The 18816-nt window shown below is 41.2% G+C and overlaps 2 protein-coding genes across 2 annotated transcripts in view; both read right to left on the reverse strand.

Annotated features, from left to right (window-relative positions):
- The window catches only part of LOC148026441 (hexosyltransferase GAUT11-like), a 54562-nt gene extending 36904 nt beyond the window's left edge, over positions 1-17658 (reverse strand). The window contains exon 1 of the mRNA XM_087690879.1: positions 16937-17658. Within this exon, the coding sequence (XP_087547005.1) occupies positions 16937-17092 (156 nt within the window). The 5' untranslated portion in view covers positions 17093-17658. The remainder of the gene's footprint in view (positions 1-16936) is intronic.
- On the reverse strand, positions 5790-6611 carry LOC148026442 (uncharacterized). Its single transcript, XM_087690451.1, has one exon. The coding sequence runs from the start codon at positions 6455-6457 to the stop codon at positions 5876-5878; it is 582 nt and encodes a 193-aa protein (XP_087546577.1). The 5' UTR covers positions 6458-6611; the 3' UTR covers positions 5790-5875.
- Positions 17659-18816: the final 1158 nt, after the last annotated feature.

Genomic DNA, 18816 nt, shown 5'->3' on the forward strand with positions numbered 1-18816 from the left:
GGTGCGCGCATGAAACACTGGATTTTTGGCAATGGCGATGCAACTCTGATTGTCACATCTCAGCACAGTTGGTTTTTCATCCTGCACTCCCATATGCCATAGGATTCCTTCTCAACCATACTGCTTCACATGCAGCAAAACAAGCTGCCTTGTACTCAGCTTCGGTAGAAGACAATGCCACTGTTGGCTGCTTCTTACTAATCCATGAGAAAATTCCTGAACCTAAAGAGAAACAATAACCAAAAACAGACTTCATGGAATCACTGTCTCCTGCCCAATCTAAGTCACAATTCCCCACAAGAGAAGTTCCGGAACTGTATGTGATACCATAGTCAAGAGTTTCCTTCAAGTATCTGAGCACCCACATCCCAGCTTTCCAATGACTCTCATAAAGTTTGTTTCAGAACCTGCTCAAAACACCAACAGCAAAGCTGATATCTAGTCTGGTGTTACACAAGTAGATCAGACTGCCGACCAACCTCCTATACCTCCCAATGTCTACTAGTGCTGATGTATCCTCAATGGATAACTTTGCATTCACCTCCATAGGTGTAGCTATCTCCTTGTACTCGATCATGCCAAACGCCTTCAAGATCTCCCATGCATACTTCTTCTGAGAGATGAAGATCCTTCCTGGCTCTTGTCAGACTTCAATCCCCAAACAATAGTGCAACAAGCCTAAGTTTGTCATTTCAAACTCAGAACTCCAAGCCTTTCGAGTTTGGTGGATCATATCTTCATAGTCACGTGTAATAAGAAGGTCGTCCACATATAGGACAATCACTACAAACTTTTTACCATCCCTATAAACATACAAGTTAGCATCTGAGGCACATCTTTTGAAGTTTAAGCTTAAAAAGAACTTATCTATCCGCTCGTACCATGCTCTGGGGGCTTCTTTTAGCCCATACAATGCCCTCTTCAACTTACACACTTTGTTCTTAGAATGGGGGGCCTCAAACTCTGGTGGCTGAGCACCATTTAAGAACGTTGATTTAACATCCACTTGGTAAACTGACCACTGCTTGTGGGCGGCCACTGCAAGTACTATGCGAATAGTGGTCATTCTGACAGTTGGGGCAAATGACTCTTGAAAATCAAACCCTTCAACCTGTGAAAATCCCTGGGCAACCAGTCTGGCTTTGTACTTTTCTAAGGTACCATCAGCCTTGTACTTTACCTTCCAGATCCACTTGGTGCCAATAACCGTCCGCTTTGTTGGCCGATCCACTAGCTCCCAAGTGTCATTCTTCATTATGATGTCATACTCGGCTTGCATAGTTGCCTTCCATGCTGGATCTACAAGTGCTTCTTCCAAGTTAGTTGGCTCCTTTACTTCTCTCATAATCTCAACCATCAAGGCCATATTGACTATGTGAGCAGAAGCCCTCCTTTGCTCCTCTATTCTCTGAGACCTCCTTGGTCCGTCTGCCTTCTCCTCAACAAATGCAGGCATAGGATTATTGTGGTCATAGAGCTGCTTCACCCAACACGGCAATGGCTTTTCCGGTGGGGTGATGTCAAGTTGGTGAACTTTTTCCTCATCATCTGAAGATAATGCTTCCTCCTCCTTAAGGATAGGGACAGCGCTCGGGACAGGTTCATAGTGAACTACTTCGCTTGATGATAAAGTGAAAGAACTTGCCTGTTTCTCCTCCACTGTATGCGGCTCCTCCTTGAACACCACATCACAGCTCACGATGATCTTCTTTGTCTCTTGGTCATATAATTTGTAAGCCTTCTACACATGACTATAATCCAAGAAGATACATTTTTTGCTTTTTGGTTTTAACTTGTTTCTCTTCTCATCTGGAACATGTGCATAACATTCACATCCAAAAATTCTGAAATGTGAGACAGATGGTTTCTTACTAGTGTAAGCCTCATGAGATGTATTTTCCTTAAGAGCCTTTGTGTAGCTCCAATTTAGAATATAGACTGCAGTATTAACAACTTCAATCCAAAAATGGTTAGGCAATCCCTTACCCTTTAACATGCATCTTGCCATCTCCACAATGGTGCGATTCCTGCGTTCCACAACACCGTTCTGCTGAGGTATATGAGGCGTCTTCAATTGACGCTTGGTCCCTTTGCTCTTCCAAAAGTCTTCAAACTCCTTTGAGTTGAACTCACCACCACCATCTATTCTAAATTTCTTCACACTTTTCCATGTTTCATTCTCAACAAGTTTTAGCCATTCTTTAAACTTACCAAAATCTTGAGCCTTATCACAAAGGAAATACACCCACATCTTCCTACTGTAGTCATCGACAATCAACATAAAATAAGATCCCCCCAAGGCATGTGTAGGCATCTTACCACACAAGTCAGCATGTACCAACTCTAGAGGAGCCTGTGCTCTATTCTTGCTTTCCTGTGGAAATGCCTTTCTCTGTTGCTTGCCCATCATACAAGCTTCACATGGTTCCTTCAATTTAGTCACTGTAGGTAGGTAAGCAATCATACCTTGCTTTTGCATCTCCTTCAACATTGCAAATCCGATGTGTCCAAACCTTTCATGCCAAAGCTTACTTGTGCCCACTCCAGCGGTGGCTGTAAGAGCACTTAGCATACAAGTTATTCTTTCTTTCTCCTTTGCCAACAATTTTGCCAGCACTGTCAAGAATTTCTACACCTGTCTTCTTGAACCTCACTTCATGACCAAGATCACTTATGACAGCAACTAATAATAGATTTCTCCTAATTTCAAGAACATACAACACATCTGAAAGCTTTTTGACTTCACCATTTGCAGCAACAAAAGAAATAGTACATGTGCTCGCAGCAAGGCATTTTGCATCATTTCCAACCGTCACAGTGATGGATTCTTGTAGAGGCTGCATAGAACTATATAGACTTTTCTTGTTGGTCATGTGACAGGAGGCCCCACTATCCAACACCCATGAGTCAGTGGTAGATTCTACTTGCGCCGAGGAGCACACTTCCTCAATGGTCGCCATGAATAACTCCAACTTTGCTTCAGCCATATTGGCTCTCTCTTTCCCTTTACTTTTAAGGATGCCATTCTTTTCATCTGACTTTTTGACATGACAATCTGCGATTGCATATCCTTTCTTCTTGCAATAGAAGCACTCTCCTTGAAACTTCTTCTTACCGCCCTTCTTCCTTTTGTCCCCATCATTTTTTGTGGAGAAACCACCTTTGCCTTTTGCATTGGCAGAGAATGCAGCATCTCCATTGTTGCTTCCTTCTCGAGCTTTCAGCCTCAACTCCTTCTCCATCAATAATGCACAAAACTCCTCAAATGTCAAAGCTTGAGGTCTCACCTAAGTATTAAGGGCAGTTACTAGTCCATCAAACTTTTGTGGACAAATCCGAAGACACCTCTGAGCTAGCTCTTCGCTAGTATTTTGTATCCCAGCACCAGCCATCTGGTGATACAGATTCTTAATCCGAGTGATGAATGCTTCAACCGTCTCTCCTTCAGCAAACTTTTCCACTGCTAGATGATTCTCCAAGTTTTGAATCCTTGTTTAGTTTCGTGTTTCATACTGACTTCTCAGTACATTCCAAGCCTCTGATGCTTTGTTTGTATGTTGAATCAAAGTCAGAATAGCTTGTAACTAAGATACACAATGCATCTGCATTTCTTCGTTTCCAAGCTCATAGAAAATCTGCATTCAGAGGAATCATCGTACTAGAATTTGATGGGTGGGGAGTAGACTGTGGTTCTACGTCAATCCCCAACACAATCCCCAAAAGCTCATAAGAATCAAGGATAGTTGTAATTTTGAACTTCCACAAGGTGTAGTTTGTACCATCTAACTTGCCTTCGTTAAAGATTGGTGGACGAATCCTCAGTGTTTGAATAGCTCGCACAACAACACCACCTCCTGCACCACTTCCTGAGGCGCCACAACCGCTCCCGGAAGACGACATCGTTTCTCTTTGCTGTTGAAGCCTTTGCCTCTTGCGCACTCTTCGATACCTAGAGCCCCCTGGTGAAACCGGCCTGTTCACTGGGAAGGGCGGTAGTGTACAACCAAAATACATAAATGCTTTCACCCAATTAACAGTCGCCCACTTTACCTGAACTTAAAGACACAGAATCAAGAAGAAATACAAGAAGCTAGAATGCTCCTGTTGCCACACAGACACCCTGTTGGCCACTAAGTTAGGCGCCCCTTGCAGTATTTCTTTATTTTTAAAAAGGAGAAAGTACAATGGGCTGTCTTTCACCTATTCTGGGTGAAATTTGACAACATAACAGTACAATTACTGACCTAAAACAAGCAGACCAGGAGGGGAAACTTTGCCCAAGTCTGAAACTTCTGGTTGGAGTGCTGAATTGACCATTTCAGCCTGCTGTAATTACTGGTTCAGACCTGTTTTGAAACCTGTTTTCAGTTCATACTGTTCGCTGCACTATTCAGCCCACTGTAATTACTGGTTCAGACCTGTTCTGAAACCTGTTTTCAGTTCATACTGCTCCTAGCACTGTTCTGCATCATCTATGCCAAGTGCCCCTTGATTCTGCATCAATTGGGCTCTGAAATAACCTCTGAATCAGAAGAAAGGCCCTTGATTCTGCAGCATAACCATACTGTCAAGGAGAGAAAGAGAGAGAGTAGGAAGCAAGCTCAGCCCTCTGTGCATCATAGACAAGGTAGACCAGCTCACAAGAGCTCTCCATCTGCAGCAATCCATCTCCCTTTCACAAAAATGAGCCCCCCATGCATTGAAACTCGTTTTTGTGCTGCTCTCTCTGCCCAAATTGTGACACATGGCATACATGTAACAATTTTCCTGTTTAAACCTTTCGGTCTAAAATTCTCCATCCTCGGTTCAAAATTTGACCTCGGCACAGACCAGAGGATTAATCCTCGTACAAAAACGAAGATAATGACGCGAACAGATTCTAAGGTCCAAAAATAGTAACTCCCTAAATTTTAGGAGTTACTTCCATTGCATCCCACTAGTCTTCTGACCATCTTTGCAGACTATGGCTACATCCAAATTTGTAATGTAGCTCAACTGAAAATGAATTTCCACTGATGACCCCACATGGACTAATCTCTTGAAGATTTGTCCATCTTCACTTTGAACTAGTCTCTTCCAGGCTAGTTCTTCAACACACTTGTCCATATACACTTTCACAAGTCTCTTCCAGGCTTGTCAATCTACAGTGCCATCAGTCTCTTCCAGACTTGTACTAGACCTTAACTGTCCAGTCTTGACTCACTAAACATTCTTGTCCATTTCACATACTGGCCATGCAACTCAAGCATTTAGATTTCAAGAGGGATTCTTCCACAAAGAAAAACCAAATAAAATATGTAATAAAGAAATCAACAAAAAGATACTAGTTGTCACAGTCTTGTGACATACCTCCCTCTCGAAATTGCAAACGTCCTCGTTTGCATGAATATCATATAGGCTTCCAGCTAACCCAGTGAACTTACACTTGGCAGCACATGTACAACACATACATGCTATCAGTCAACATTGTGTACTGAACACACTATTAACACATGTATGTTCTAACTGTGAAACATGGCAGACTATCATCATGTGACTCCACATCACTGTTTCCAGATATAGTGGCCGGTACACCACAATGATATCCCCATAGTGGCAGATTCTCATTTGATGACTCCACATCACCCTGACTAGAGATCTAGTGGCCGGTACATCAAAATGATATCCCCACTGAGTCAATTTATGGAATACATGCCCGATCGAGTAACCATTGTTAGAACATGTATTCAATTCAATAGAAGTAAAAACTGTATTCTTGCAAGCAATACTTACTTCTTTAGCATTGAGAAAACCATATGGACACAATAAGTGTTAACCTGTACAAAATCTGTTTCTGTACATAATTTCTTTCTTGAGCGATTGTCACTTTGACAATCTATTTCAGCTTAGAGATACAAGGGGTCAAGGTAGGTTGCAAGCGAAATGCTTCAAGGTAAAGTTCCAACACATTAGGTGACTCTGCAAGTTCACCTTCGTCCATCCACTTAGCATCTATAGCTGGATAGTTCTTGAACTTAACCAAATACCTTCTAGCAACTTTGCCTTTCACTTTCCTTTCCTTGTGTGCCAATACCTGTTCTGGAACAAGAATTTCATCAAGTTCCTCAACTTCGGGCTGTTCCTCAGCTGGCATATCTTCTGGCACATCACCCACATAAGGTCTAAGAAGACTTACATGGAAAGCATTATGAATCTTCCAATTGTCAAGCAATTTCAGCCTATAGCTAACATCACTAATCTTCTCTATTACTTGAAAAGGCCCATAGTATCGCATACAAAGCTTAGTGAAAAGACTTTCCTTGCCTTTCCGCTTCTTTAAGCGTGCCTTTTCAAACCGCAATAGTACCCAATCACCAAGTGAAAATATCAATTCACGACGGTGATGATCAGCAGCTTTCTTTTGCTTTGCCTGAGTCCTTTCAAGGGCATGCTTCACTCTCTGATACATTTCACCCATACTCTGCACATACTGATCTCCCTGAAAGATCTTATCCTTTGTATGCAAAATGGGAGGAACCTTTTTACCACCTTCAAAAATTTCAAAAGGGGATTTGCCTGTTGACGAATGCACAGTATTATTGTATACATACTCGACCAAAGGCAAATACTGCTCCCACTTTGACTTGTGTTCTGACACATAGCACTTAAGCAAATCCAAGACAGTAGAATTTGCCTCTTCTGACTGTCTATCAGGCTATGGATGAAATGACGATGAGAACTTAAGCATTGTGCCCATGTTCTCAAATATGCGTCTCGAGAATAGACTTGTCATCCGTGGATCACGGTCACTGACAATAGACTGAGGCATACCATGATACTTCAAGACATTGCACATAAATAAACGTGCCATCTGATCTGGTTTTATCTTCTTCTTGACAGGAATGAAATGAGCATGTTTGCTAAACTTGCAAATAATAGTCCATATCCCATCATTTCCTGTTTGTGTCCTTGGAAGATCAAAGATAAAATCCATAGCTATGCTTTCCTATGGTTTATCTGGAATAGGCAATGGCTGTAAAAGCCCTGGTGTTTTTTGCCTGTCAAACTTGACCTTCTGGCAAATCAAACACTGCCGCACAAAAGCATCTACGTCTCTTCTCAAAGTAGGCCAATAAAAGAATGTCTCTACTGCTTTTACTGTTGCATCAATACCACGATGCCCTACATACGGTGGAGAATGCCTCTCTGTCATAACTTTCCGTCTCAATGGCATAGTCACACATAGTCTACCATGCATCAACATGAAACCATCCTTGAGAAGATAATGCTCATGATGTTGTCCGTTGATAAGCTGATCAAAGATCCTTGCAAAATCTTCATCATCAGAATACTGTTCCTTCATATCATCAAGCTCATGATGATAAGGAATTGACACAGCTGAAATTTGTGGCTTCCTTGACAAAGCATCAGCCACAACATTCTTTTTGCCTTCCACATGCATAATCTAAAAATGGAACATTGACAAAAAGTTTGCCCAACGCATATGCTTTTCTGACAGCTTAGTCTGAGTTAAGAAATAACGCAATGTCTAATGATCTGTCTGGACAACAAAATCTGCCCCAAGTAGATAGTGTTTCCAACTAGAAAGCGCATGAATCACAACCAACAATTCTTTCTCATAGACCTGCATAGTCTTTTCTGGCCCTCGCAAGATTCTGCTTTCATAAGCCACTACCCGGCCATCTTGCATTAACACTGCACCAATGCTATTGCCACAGGCATCACATTGGATAACAAATGACTTCCTAAGATCTGGCAGAATGATCACTGGACTAGAAGTCATCTTTTCTTTAAGAAGATTAAAAGCTGAAATCTCCTTCTGTGTCCACTGGAAAGGGATTCCTTTCTTCTGTAAAGCATGTTAAGGTGAAGCAATCTCTGCAAAATTGTGAATGAACCTCCTGTAATAAGAACACAAACCCAAGAAGCTTCTAACATCATGGACAGTCTTCAGATCTGGCCATGTTCTAATCGCTTCAACCTTAGCAGGATCCATTCGGACACCATCCTTTGACAATATGTGCCCCAAAAACTGGATTTCTTCCAAGAAGAACTCACTCTTCTTGCCATTGATAAGCAACCTATTACTGCAAAGCTCATCAAAGACTGCTTTTAAGTGTTCTCTATGCTCCTATTCATTCTTCGAAAAGGCAATCATGTCATCAAAGAATGTACCAACAAACTGCCTGCATGGACGAAAAATCCTGTCAATCATTCGATTAAACGTTGCAGGAGCATTGGTAAGTCCAAATGGCATTACCAAGAACTCATAGAGACCAAACGTGGTCCTAAATGCAGTCTTATCCACATCCTCTTGCTTAATCCTGATCTGATGGTATCCACTCTTCAAATCTATCCTGCTGAAAATTGACGCTCCTTCCAAACGGTCAAGGATGTCGTCAATTCTTGGAATGGGGAACCTCTTCTTGATGGTACTCTTGTTCAATGCTCGATAATCTATACACATGCGCCAAGAGTCGTCCTTCTTCTGCACTAGGAGCACTGGTGAGCAAAAGGGAGATGAACTTGGCTGAATCAGCCCTTTTTCTAGCAACTCATTCACCTAGCTCAATATCTCTTTCTGTTGGGCTGCGCTAACCCTATACGGAGGTCTATTTGGCGGGCTACTGCCTGGCACCAAATCTATTGCATGATCCTCAGACCTCTCTGGTGGCAATTGTGATGGTAATGAGTCAAAAAAACAATCACTGAACTGAGACAAGAAAGAAGACCTATCTCTATTTAACATAGAGAAATTTGACTTATCATTTTCCTTGACATCACGTGCAAAAATCAAGTACGCAAAAAGATGATTCTTTATTACAGATGTAATGGCAGAAGACGATACAACAGGTACAGACTCTCCTTTAAGCTTCACATCAAGCACATGAGTCTTTCCCCTATGTTCCAAAGTCAGTGTCTTGTTAAAGGCATCCAACACACCATGCTTTCTGAACATCCATGGCATTCCCAACAAGACATCATAGCCTTCAAGTGGCATGATATAAAATTCTTCTGCATCAACATAAAACTGTATATGAAGACGCAGCTTTCCAAGAATGGGTGTCACAGACTCTGAGTGACCAGGACATGCCAACCCTGCCGCTGCTGTGTAGCCCATCTCATCTGCTCTGATGCCCAAAGTAGAAGCCAACTCTGGTGAGATAAAGTTTGCCTTAGCTCCTGGATCAAAGAAAATGAGTACATGTTGATCCCTAACTTTACCCCAAGCTCTGCAGAGCTCATTAGCATCCGAGTGTGGCTTGTCTCCCAACATATCTGGCACTAAACCTGCTGAAGGTTTGGGCTTCTTTCCTTTCCTGTCCTCTTTATCATCATCAGCTGGTCTCTTATTCTTGTCCGGACAGTTAGATGCAATATGACCAATCTGCTCACAGATAAAGCATTTCCTCTCAGCCATTAAAGCCTTTCTCTTTTCAAGAGACTTGCGCACAAAAGGTTTCTTCTGGTCCTTTGACTGTTGTCCAAAGAACTTGGCTGGCTTCTTCTTGAACTGCCAAGGTTTACCTGTGCTTTGAGAAATCTGAGAAACCTGTTTACCAAATGGCTTCTTTGCTGAAAATTTCTCAGGTTTGTCCTGTTTAATGCTGCCCCCAAAACCACTTGACTATCCCAACAATAATGCATTTCCTGTACTGGCATTCTCAATTAACTAAGTCAAAGTGGTGACCTTTGTCTTTGTACAATAATTCCGGAGTTCCTTGGGCAGCCCACAACAATATTTCTCTATCTGCTCAGTCAATGGCACAACCCTGTATGAAGTGACTGGAAGGAAAGCCTCCCAAAACTTCTTGTTATAGTCTTCCAGATCCTTGCATTTAGATGCATCCAAATTGTGCCAAGCTGACATAACACCGATCTCAAATTCATTGGTCAACCAAGCAGAAGCAAATACTTGCTTAAAGTAAGTACAAGTGGCAGGAGCCTGTCCTTGCATCAACAATGTACTCCACCACTGACTAGCATTGTCCTTAAGAAAAGTGGCAACTTTCCGGACCTTAGAAGGCTCTGTAAAGTTCCCTCCTGCAAATGCGGCATCAAATTGCTGTAAGAAAGAGAGAGCCTTAGTCCTATCTTCAAATCCTAAAAAGATGTCAAACTATACGGTTGCACCACCTTCCTTGTATGGCTTTGGCTTCTCATGAGCCATCAAAGGATCCGTAGGATATGCCTGTAACATAGGAACACTAACAGGTGGCATGGGAGTTGCCAGACCACTGACTACAGGGCTTGTAGACACAATACTTGCTTGCTGATTTTGATAACCAGCCATACCAAAAGTGCCCTGTGGCATGCCAAAACTGCCCTGAACTCCCTGAAATCCAAGCTGCATGCCTATATTACCATACATGGGGTTTGGCATAAAACCCTGTGTACCCCCAAACACTGTTCCTGGTACATAAATCTGGTTTCCAAGCGCATAACCAGCCATACTCTGAAATACAGATCCACCTCCAAAGTACCCAGGATGTACAGAGGTCGGTGGGAAAACCTGTGGTAAAGCCTGAAAATTGTTTCCCTATCCATTTAGGCCAACATTTGGCTGCTATAAAGTGGCGAGCTGAACTGGCAATGCTTGTGTAACTAGCGTTTCCGCCACCTGTTCCTGGACAGTCGAAACCAATCTTGGAGTCTCCATTGACTCCGCAAGCTGCCTTGGTGTTTCCACTGAATCTGCAGCATGCTTACCCTTATCCTGGACCTCTATTGGATCTGAAATCTTTGCAAATTGCCCAACTTGATGTAAAGGAAGGGGGGCTGCAAAAATGCCAAAAACCTTGGATTCTGCATCACTTGAGTAAACATACTCACAGCAGCAACTAACTGAGTCTTGAAACTGTCATCCATAGAAGAAGCCGTAAGAACTTGTGGCTCAACCATGACAGGAGGAGTAACAAACTGTGGAGGTCTAGATGACTCTCCCACCTCATGAACAACAGGGATCTCCTGTGATGCAGATGCTTCCTCTCTGGTGTCTTCCTTTCTATCAGCCATAATGCACAATTCTGTGTCTACACCCAAACCAACCTTGGCTCACTCTTTTAGGGAAAAAGTGATTCGATTCTGGCAATGGAACCATGTAACCGGCCTGTTCACTGGAAAGGGCAATAGTGTAAAACCAAAATACATAAATGCTTTCACCCAATTAACAGTCGCCCACTTTACCTGAAATTAAAGACACAGAATCAAGAAGAAATACAGGAAGCTAGAATGCTCCTGTTGCCACACAGACACCCTGTTGGCCCCTAAGTTAGGCGCCCCTTGCAGTATTTCTTTATTTTTAAAAATGAGAAAGTACAATGGGCTGTCTTTCACCTATTCTTGGTGAAATTTGACAGCATAACAGTACAATTACTGACCTAAAACAAGTAGACCAGGAGGGAAACTCTGCCCAAGTCTGAAACTTCTGGTTGGAGTGCTGAATTGACCATTTCAGCCTGCTGTAATTACTGGTTCAGACCTGTTCTGAAACCTGTTTTCAGTTCATACTATTCCCTGCACTATTCAACCCACTGTAATTACTGGTTCAGACCTGTTCTGAAACCTGTTTTCAGTTCATACTGCTCCTAGCACTGTTCTGCATCATCTATGCCAAGTGCCCCTTGATTCTGACATCAATCAGGCTCTGAAATACCTCTGAATCAGAAGAAAGGCCCTTGATTCTGCAACATAACCATACTGTCAGGGAGAGAAAGAGAGAGAGTAGGAAGCAAGCTCAGCCCTCTGTGCATCATAGACAAGGTAGACCAGCTCACAAAAGCTCTCCATCTGCAGCAATCCATCTCCCTTTCACAAAAATGAGCCCCCCATGCATTGAAACTCGTTTTTGTGCTGCCCTCTCTGCCCAAATTGTGACACATGGCATACATGTAACAATTTTCCTGTTTAAACCTTTCGGTCTAAAATTCTCCATCCTCGGTTCAAAATTTGACCTCGACACAGACCAGAGGATTAATCCTCGTACAAAAACGAAGATAATGACGCGAACAGATTTTGGGATCCCAAAATAGTAACTCCCTAAAATTTAGGAGTTGCTTCCATTGCATCCCACTAGTCTTTTGACCATCTTTGCAAACCATGGCTACATCCAAATTTGTAATGTAGCTCAACTGAAAATGAATTTCCACTGATGACCTCACATGGACTAATCTCTTGAAGATTTGTCCATCTTCACTTTGAACTAGTCTCTTCCAGGCTAGTTCTTCAACACACTTGTCCATATACACTTTCACAAGTCTCTTCCAAGCTTGTCAATCTACAGTGCCATCAGTCTCTTCCAGACTTGTACTAGACCTTAACTGTCCAGTCTTGACTCACTAGACATTCCTGTCCGTTTCACATCCTGGCCATGCAACTCAGGCATTTAGATTTCAAGAGGGATTCTTCCACAAAGAAAAACCAAATAAAATATGTAATAAAGAAATCAACAAAAAGGTACTAGTTGTCACAGTCTTGTGACACCTGGGCTCTAATACCATGTAAAAATTACACGGCGTAGCGAACAAAATCTGAGAAAGAGATAGAGAGTACACAACAGATAAGAGGAGAATAACAAAATTTCTTTATCTCCAAACAACTGATACAAAGATGGCTCTGTCCACCCGTGCGATTCCACTGTGAAGCTTAGATGGCAATCTAGACAGAAGATAGGTGAAGAGCTTAAGGCTAGCTAGAACAACCCTGACTGGGTGAAAGATGAATAATAGATGGCTGTGAAGGGGTTTAGCTTTTATAGCTTGTGAAAGAGGGGTCATGATGGATGACCGTCCATATGCACCTGTGTCTCTTGACCTTCCATGTGCCCATGTGTCTGTTGACCTTCCATATGCATATGTGTCTGTTGACCTTCCATGTGCCCATATGTCTATTGACCTTCCATGTACACCTCCACTAGTTGGCCAAGGAATATTCTAGGGAATATTCCATTTACCATCGGCTAGGGCCCCTGATAACTCTCTTACCTTGCAACTCGATACAATGTGCCTCGAGTTGCTACCAGCTTAATTAGTCTGTCTAACCCAAAGATTAGACCCACAACGGTCACCTTTTTGCCATCCGGTCACATAGACCTCATCTGACATGCAAGTCAGGACTCAACCAATGTCCGGGCTCACATATAGCTTCTCCTCATAATGGGGGCATTACAACTTTGACCACCATGGATCATTGGTGGCACCTTATGAGGATGGGGCATTGAGCATATCTAACATCATTTCAAGTAGACTTACATCAAGAGTAAACAATCTACCAACACATTTTTCTTTTGCAATCAACCTATAATCATTTTAAGATCTTCTACATTACAATCATCAGAGATAAATCGAACTTATAATTTTTATTTTACCATCTGACTAACAAAAACCAAGTTTTTATAATATTTTTTACATGTAGCACATTAACCAACTTCTTAGTTTTACCATCCTACATACTCAAATGAGCATTTTCAACATGAGTAATGGAGTGAGATATATTATTCTCAGTCTCCAATAGCTTGGAGACTCTGGACTGCACATCTCTCTAAACCACTATCCATGAGAAGTCGTATGGTTGAAGACACCTGAATCTAAATATCATACATCATTCTTTGATGAACCATCAATAATCATGGTGTTCATAAAGTGCTGCATAACAAACAACTGTTCACTTCTGTCATCATTGTTTCTACTATTGGATGCATAGTCACCTTGCTACTTTTTCCCATTTCTAATTTCAATCTTCTTTTTTAAGCAATTTTTAAAAATATAGCCTTTTTGACAGCAATGACAACACTCTCTGCTATCACCAAAATTCTATTGCCTATTAGAACCTACAACTTGCCCTCTTTAGCTCCCCCTTTCTCAAGACTATCCTCCTCTATTTTGCTATGCATCATAACCTTGACCATAACTACCACCTTGGCCTTTGTCACAACCTCTACCTCTTCTAGTTAAGTAAAACACCTATTTAGACTTGTTCTTACTTTAAGAAGAATAAAAATCCAAGCCAAGATTCTTCTTCTCAAGTATCAACATTGAAATAAAGTCTACAAAATCAAAGATATCATCCCATTCATAGATAATCTTAAGCTCTTGTATTTATTTTCAAGTCCATCTAACAAATGCACAACATCATCATCATCAACTACCACACTAATAAGTCAGCTTTCACAATACTCTTTATCTTCCAAGATATAATCATTAATGGGCAAGTTCCCTCTTTTCACTTGATTCACCTTGACTTGAGCTACAGCTTTTTGTTCTTTGTATTTACTTCGAATAGTCTTGCCTAAAAGCCCATCATACTATCTGTGACACTAAAAGACAGCCAATAGATAACTTTACTCTGTGTTTGCTTTCAATCTTTCTTAGCCTTTAACTGTTTAACATTGCCCATTAGTTTTTATCAAAAAAACCATATTTTGGTTTCCAACTCACCAAAAAAATAAAAAAAGTTAAAAACGCCCACGTTTTTTACTCTCAGAAACGTTTCGTACTTTAAGAAACATTACGTAAGTTTCTTTCTTCACTACTATAATCCTATCATTCTCTCCCTTCATATTCTTATGAGAGCTATCAATTCTCGATTGGCGAGTTTGGCATCCTCAAACAAGAGAGTAGTGACAAAAGCACAACTGACACAAGTGATCCTCCCTTAGGGTGTTTTGAGATCAAGCTGGCCCATTGAAAGCATAAGCAAGTTGTAAACGCACATTGAAGAATTAATGTCTTTAAAAATAAGTGAAAAATAACTACATAGAATATCAAAATATCAACAGCTAATATGAAAACGATATTTGATAAATGAAAATGAGATTCAACACTGAAAAATTAGGCCACCTTGATGCTCAACATTACCATCCTACTATAAAAATCGATACCCAAGCCGAGCAAACCAAGATAGTAGCAAAATGCAAACTCTAGCGTAATATATACGTGCGATCAAACCTAAGACAACAGTCACATATAACAACCAACACCAAAACCAAGAAACTTGGACTTTAATACTATGTCAAAATGGTGTGTGGCAACAAAAGAAAAGGAATAAAGCTAATAGAATTGTTGTAAATACAAAGAACTAAGCACAACAGCAAGAATGCATGCACTCAAAGAGAATCACCTCAAAAAATGGAATCCATATACAAAGGCTCGAGTGTGAACAAAGGCACACACTATGGGCAACTGGCAGACTACTACAATCTCCCTCTCCAACAAGCAATGTGCTCGTATAATTAAATCATCAATACTGGAGGAGAGACACCAATACATAGACCGAACAAATATCAATAAATGGTCAAGTTAGCCAACATTAAATGCAGCCAAAAGTTTCATCAACTAAGGTTGAATGAACATGACTCTAAACAAAAATATCCTCTGACTATGAGTTCTACAACCCAAGATATATACAATAATAGCATGAACATCAAGCATGTTACATATACAACCCATTTATCAATATCCTAAGTTTGGCAATAACATCTCCATCATGACAATCATGCACAATGCCTTTGTTATCCGAGCCTCTTAAGAGAGATTTTTACCATTGACTCTATCACAAAATATACACTACCAAGACCCTTAACAAATAAGAAGCAATATTGACACAAATGAAAACTCCCCCTTTGCATGGCTTGCAAAGACGCAAATAAGCCCCTACATAAGTTAGTGTGTTTGGAGCCACCACTAATAAAATGTCATGCATCATGAGACACAATAAATTGACATTCATGATACATGTCTTGAAGGATAATAACCAAACCAACATGAGTCCATATTTTTCCTAAGGTTAGGTTGCCAAACTCATGCACATCAATGATTTTTATATTTATCAATGAAGCATCGTTGGCGCATAGGATTACTATTTTGTAAACCATTAATAAGAAAATTTATTATCCATTGGTACACATATTTGCATACACAAGATTGTTGATTATTGTTGTAACCTTTGTATTATGGCCTTAGAAGAAAATATATATATTTACAAAACTAGAAGTATGGTTTAGGCTTTAGAAATAACTAGATAGACCTTAAAAATTATTCGCAAAAAGCAAGTCATTCAAGAAAGGAAAGCAAAAATCCTAGAAGGTTGCTTTTCAAGATTTTTGAGCACAAAAAACAAAGAAAATACAAATGTTAAATACATGTATGTTCACCTATTAAATATATGTATGGGGGAGGTGCTCACTCATGCATTATCAATGGCCCTCTAGGTACCTGAAAACTCATCATATGAAAAATTTACACAATCTACAATCAGGGGCAATAGTACTCTCCTTACTAAAGATCAAGCTTCAGTCCTAGCCCCTTCTGCCATAGCATTCTTCTCATCTGAGTTACAATTTGGACAAAAGTATACCTCAAAATCTTGGAACTCAAAAACATAAAAAAGGATAGAAATAATAAATCATGAACAATGTAGATACAATGGAGACTCATGGTCTCACATCTCTGGGACCGGTACTGAGGTGAGCAGAGTCAAGTTGATGACACCAATCGAAGCTTGGGGATGACTACACTATCCTAGCTGATTAGGCAGCAACAAGTGTAGATAAGGATGCTCTGTGGAAGGAGGAAACATTGTCCTCCAAGCAAGAGAGATGTCAAAGAAGACACCATGAGGATGGACAGCAATAGAGGGAATAAGATGCAACCCTTGGGGGCTATTATAGATTATGAAAATAACGATGTCATCTCTCTGAAATTATGATTGCTATCAAGATTCTTACTGTCGAGTTATACTAGCAATGATATCGGATAAGCATCACAAGCATTATGTTGAAAGATAACCAAATCATGTTCAGGTATTGACACATACAATGTATAAGGATAGTAGGAATTCCTGCTGTGCTCTCACAAGCCCTTTTTTCTGTTCCAGGAATATCTGCTGCGAACACATGAACAATGAGAAAAAATTTGGAACGAGTGTGAGGGACAAAAACCTGCTCTTGTAAAGGAGAGTTGGAGGCACGGTGATGATGGCCAAACAGCACCATAGACAGTAGCATGAAGAGGCCCACAACGAGCGCAGCTGCGACATGAGGGAAGCGCCTGCGCTGCTGGCGCCGCGTATCAAGCAGCCTACGCCTCATGGTCATGGCGCAATGCAATCACAGGGCCCTGTCTTTTCAGGCATAATACTCCCAGCTCACAGGGCAACTCTGCGGCTGGGCCATGAACAGGACAGGATGATTGTTGTTGATGCTGAAATGATCCATATCTTCATGATGGGATTGAGATGTTAGGGTTTGTAAGCTAATGGGGAAGGTGAGTGAACAAAACCTACAGCTATGGAAGAAACAGGGCCTCCCAGCTGCTGATGGGTGTCTTGGATTCGGGTCCAAGAGCGAGATCATGTGCTGGCGATCTGTTGCTGGTGGCTCTACCTCACCTTTTGCTTTCTCGTTTGCAAACACTCACTAGTGGACACTGAGAGCGGTCACCGTACGCAGCAAATGAGCTCAGGAATGTGCCTGAGAAAGGTCCAGTAAGAATGGGGAAGTGTGATCAGTTACGCGAGAGAGAGAGTTGAATGGGAATTGAATGGGAGAGACAGACACGCTCAGGACCGATCACATTGTACGTCTCGGCACGTATGATCGTGTTCCTACAGTGGCCACGCACACGTGTCGAGTGCCAGACGCCTCTGATGACAGATGACTCCATGTTAATGATCCCCACCGATCATCAACTAGGCCCTCCGCACCTAGACTCGCTCCGGCGCTTCGGGGCGGGCGCGATTTTTGCGGGCGGGGGCGGGGGCGGGTGCCTTTTCTTGTGGGGAGGTGGGGCGCTGCCATGTGGCACCCGCCCCCCACCTCTCGTTAACTAATAGTATAGATGTTGCTTATTCAGAAATTCAAGAGAGTTGAATAATAAAAGGCTTCAACCTTCATGATTTGCAAAATTGCAAGTTTGTTTTCTTTCTTTTTTAATGTGAATAAATATAGTTTTACACCTGGGGAGATGCCACGCGCAGGGTTCGAACTCACGCACCCGATTTGTTGAACCCTCGAAGCTCAACCGAATCTACTATGCTATGACCCCATTGGCAAGTTTTATTCTTCTTTGAGTTCATCCCATCTTTTGATATGTTTAAGTGGAATCTTTAATGGATTTTAAATTCATAAATTAAAGACCTCTCTAAACATACCAAGAGAGAACACTCTCTCTCACATAAACCTTTATTTTTCATTATTGCCTACCTTTACAAACAATGGACCACTTGCCTCTCAACAAAGTAATTATTGAAACCCCCCATCAAAAACACATGGCATTCTTAAAATGTAAGATATCATTACCTTGGGAGAGGCACCGCCTCAAAAGTTGGTTCAAATCTTGGTCTCCCTGTTCCAAACTAATCCCCTTAGTATTAATCCACATTTGGCATTCCGTCAATCATAGGAATATACTATGGCCATGCATCCGAATAAGGGTGTGTGGGGCCTCTATCTTCTAATAATGATGCATGGGCATTGTGTTGATCAAAGAACCCGATCGCCTTTAGATTACATCACCTTGTTCTTCTTTTTTATACATCTAACAATCATTCAAGATTCATGAATCAATGCTTCATAGGTAATATATAAAAGTACTAAGCTTTATATCATTGTATTTATTTTTAAAGATAGCCAAAGAAAGGAAAAAAGTAAACTAGAGTTATGAGAGGAATCCTTTTATCATGCCAGATGACAGATCAAAAACTTGAACACAATATACTTTTGCCCTAAGTTAAGTCAATAAACAAGACTCAAAATGTCAATAGTTCTCAAATTAAGGAGGACCCAAATTCAAGTTAAGGGGTATTTATACGAAATGAGAG

Source organism: Lygodium microphyllum, chromosome 13, assembly GCF_053477565.2.
Source record: "Lygodium microphyllum isolate KBCC chromosome 13, Lygodium_microphyllum_v1.1.10, whole genome shotgun sequence".
In the NCBI taxonomy this organism is placed as follows: domain Eukaryota; kingdom Viridiplantae; phylum Streptophyta; class Polypodiopsida; order Schizaeales; family Lygodiaceae; genus Lygodium; species Lygodium microphyllum.

Coding starts and splice junctions, on each gene's coding strand:
- LOC148026442 (XM_087690451.1), bottom strand. CDS start 6,457: ATGGGTGAAATGTATCAGAGAGTGAAGCATGCCCTTGAAAGGACTCAG.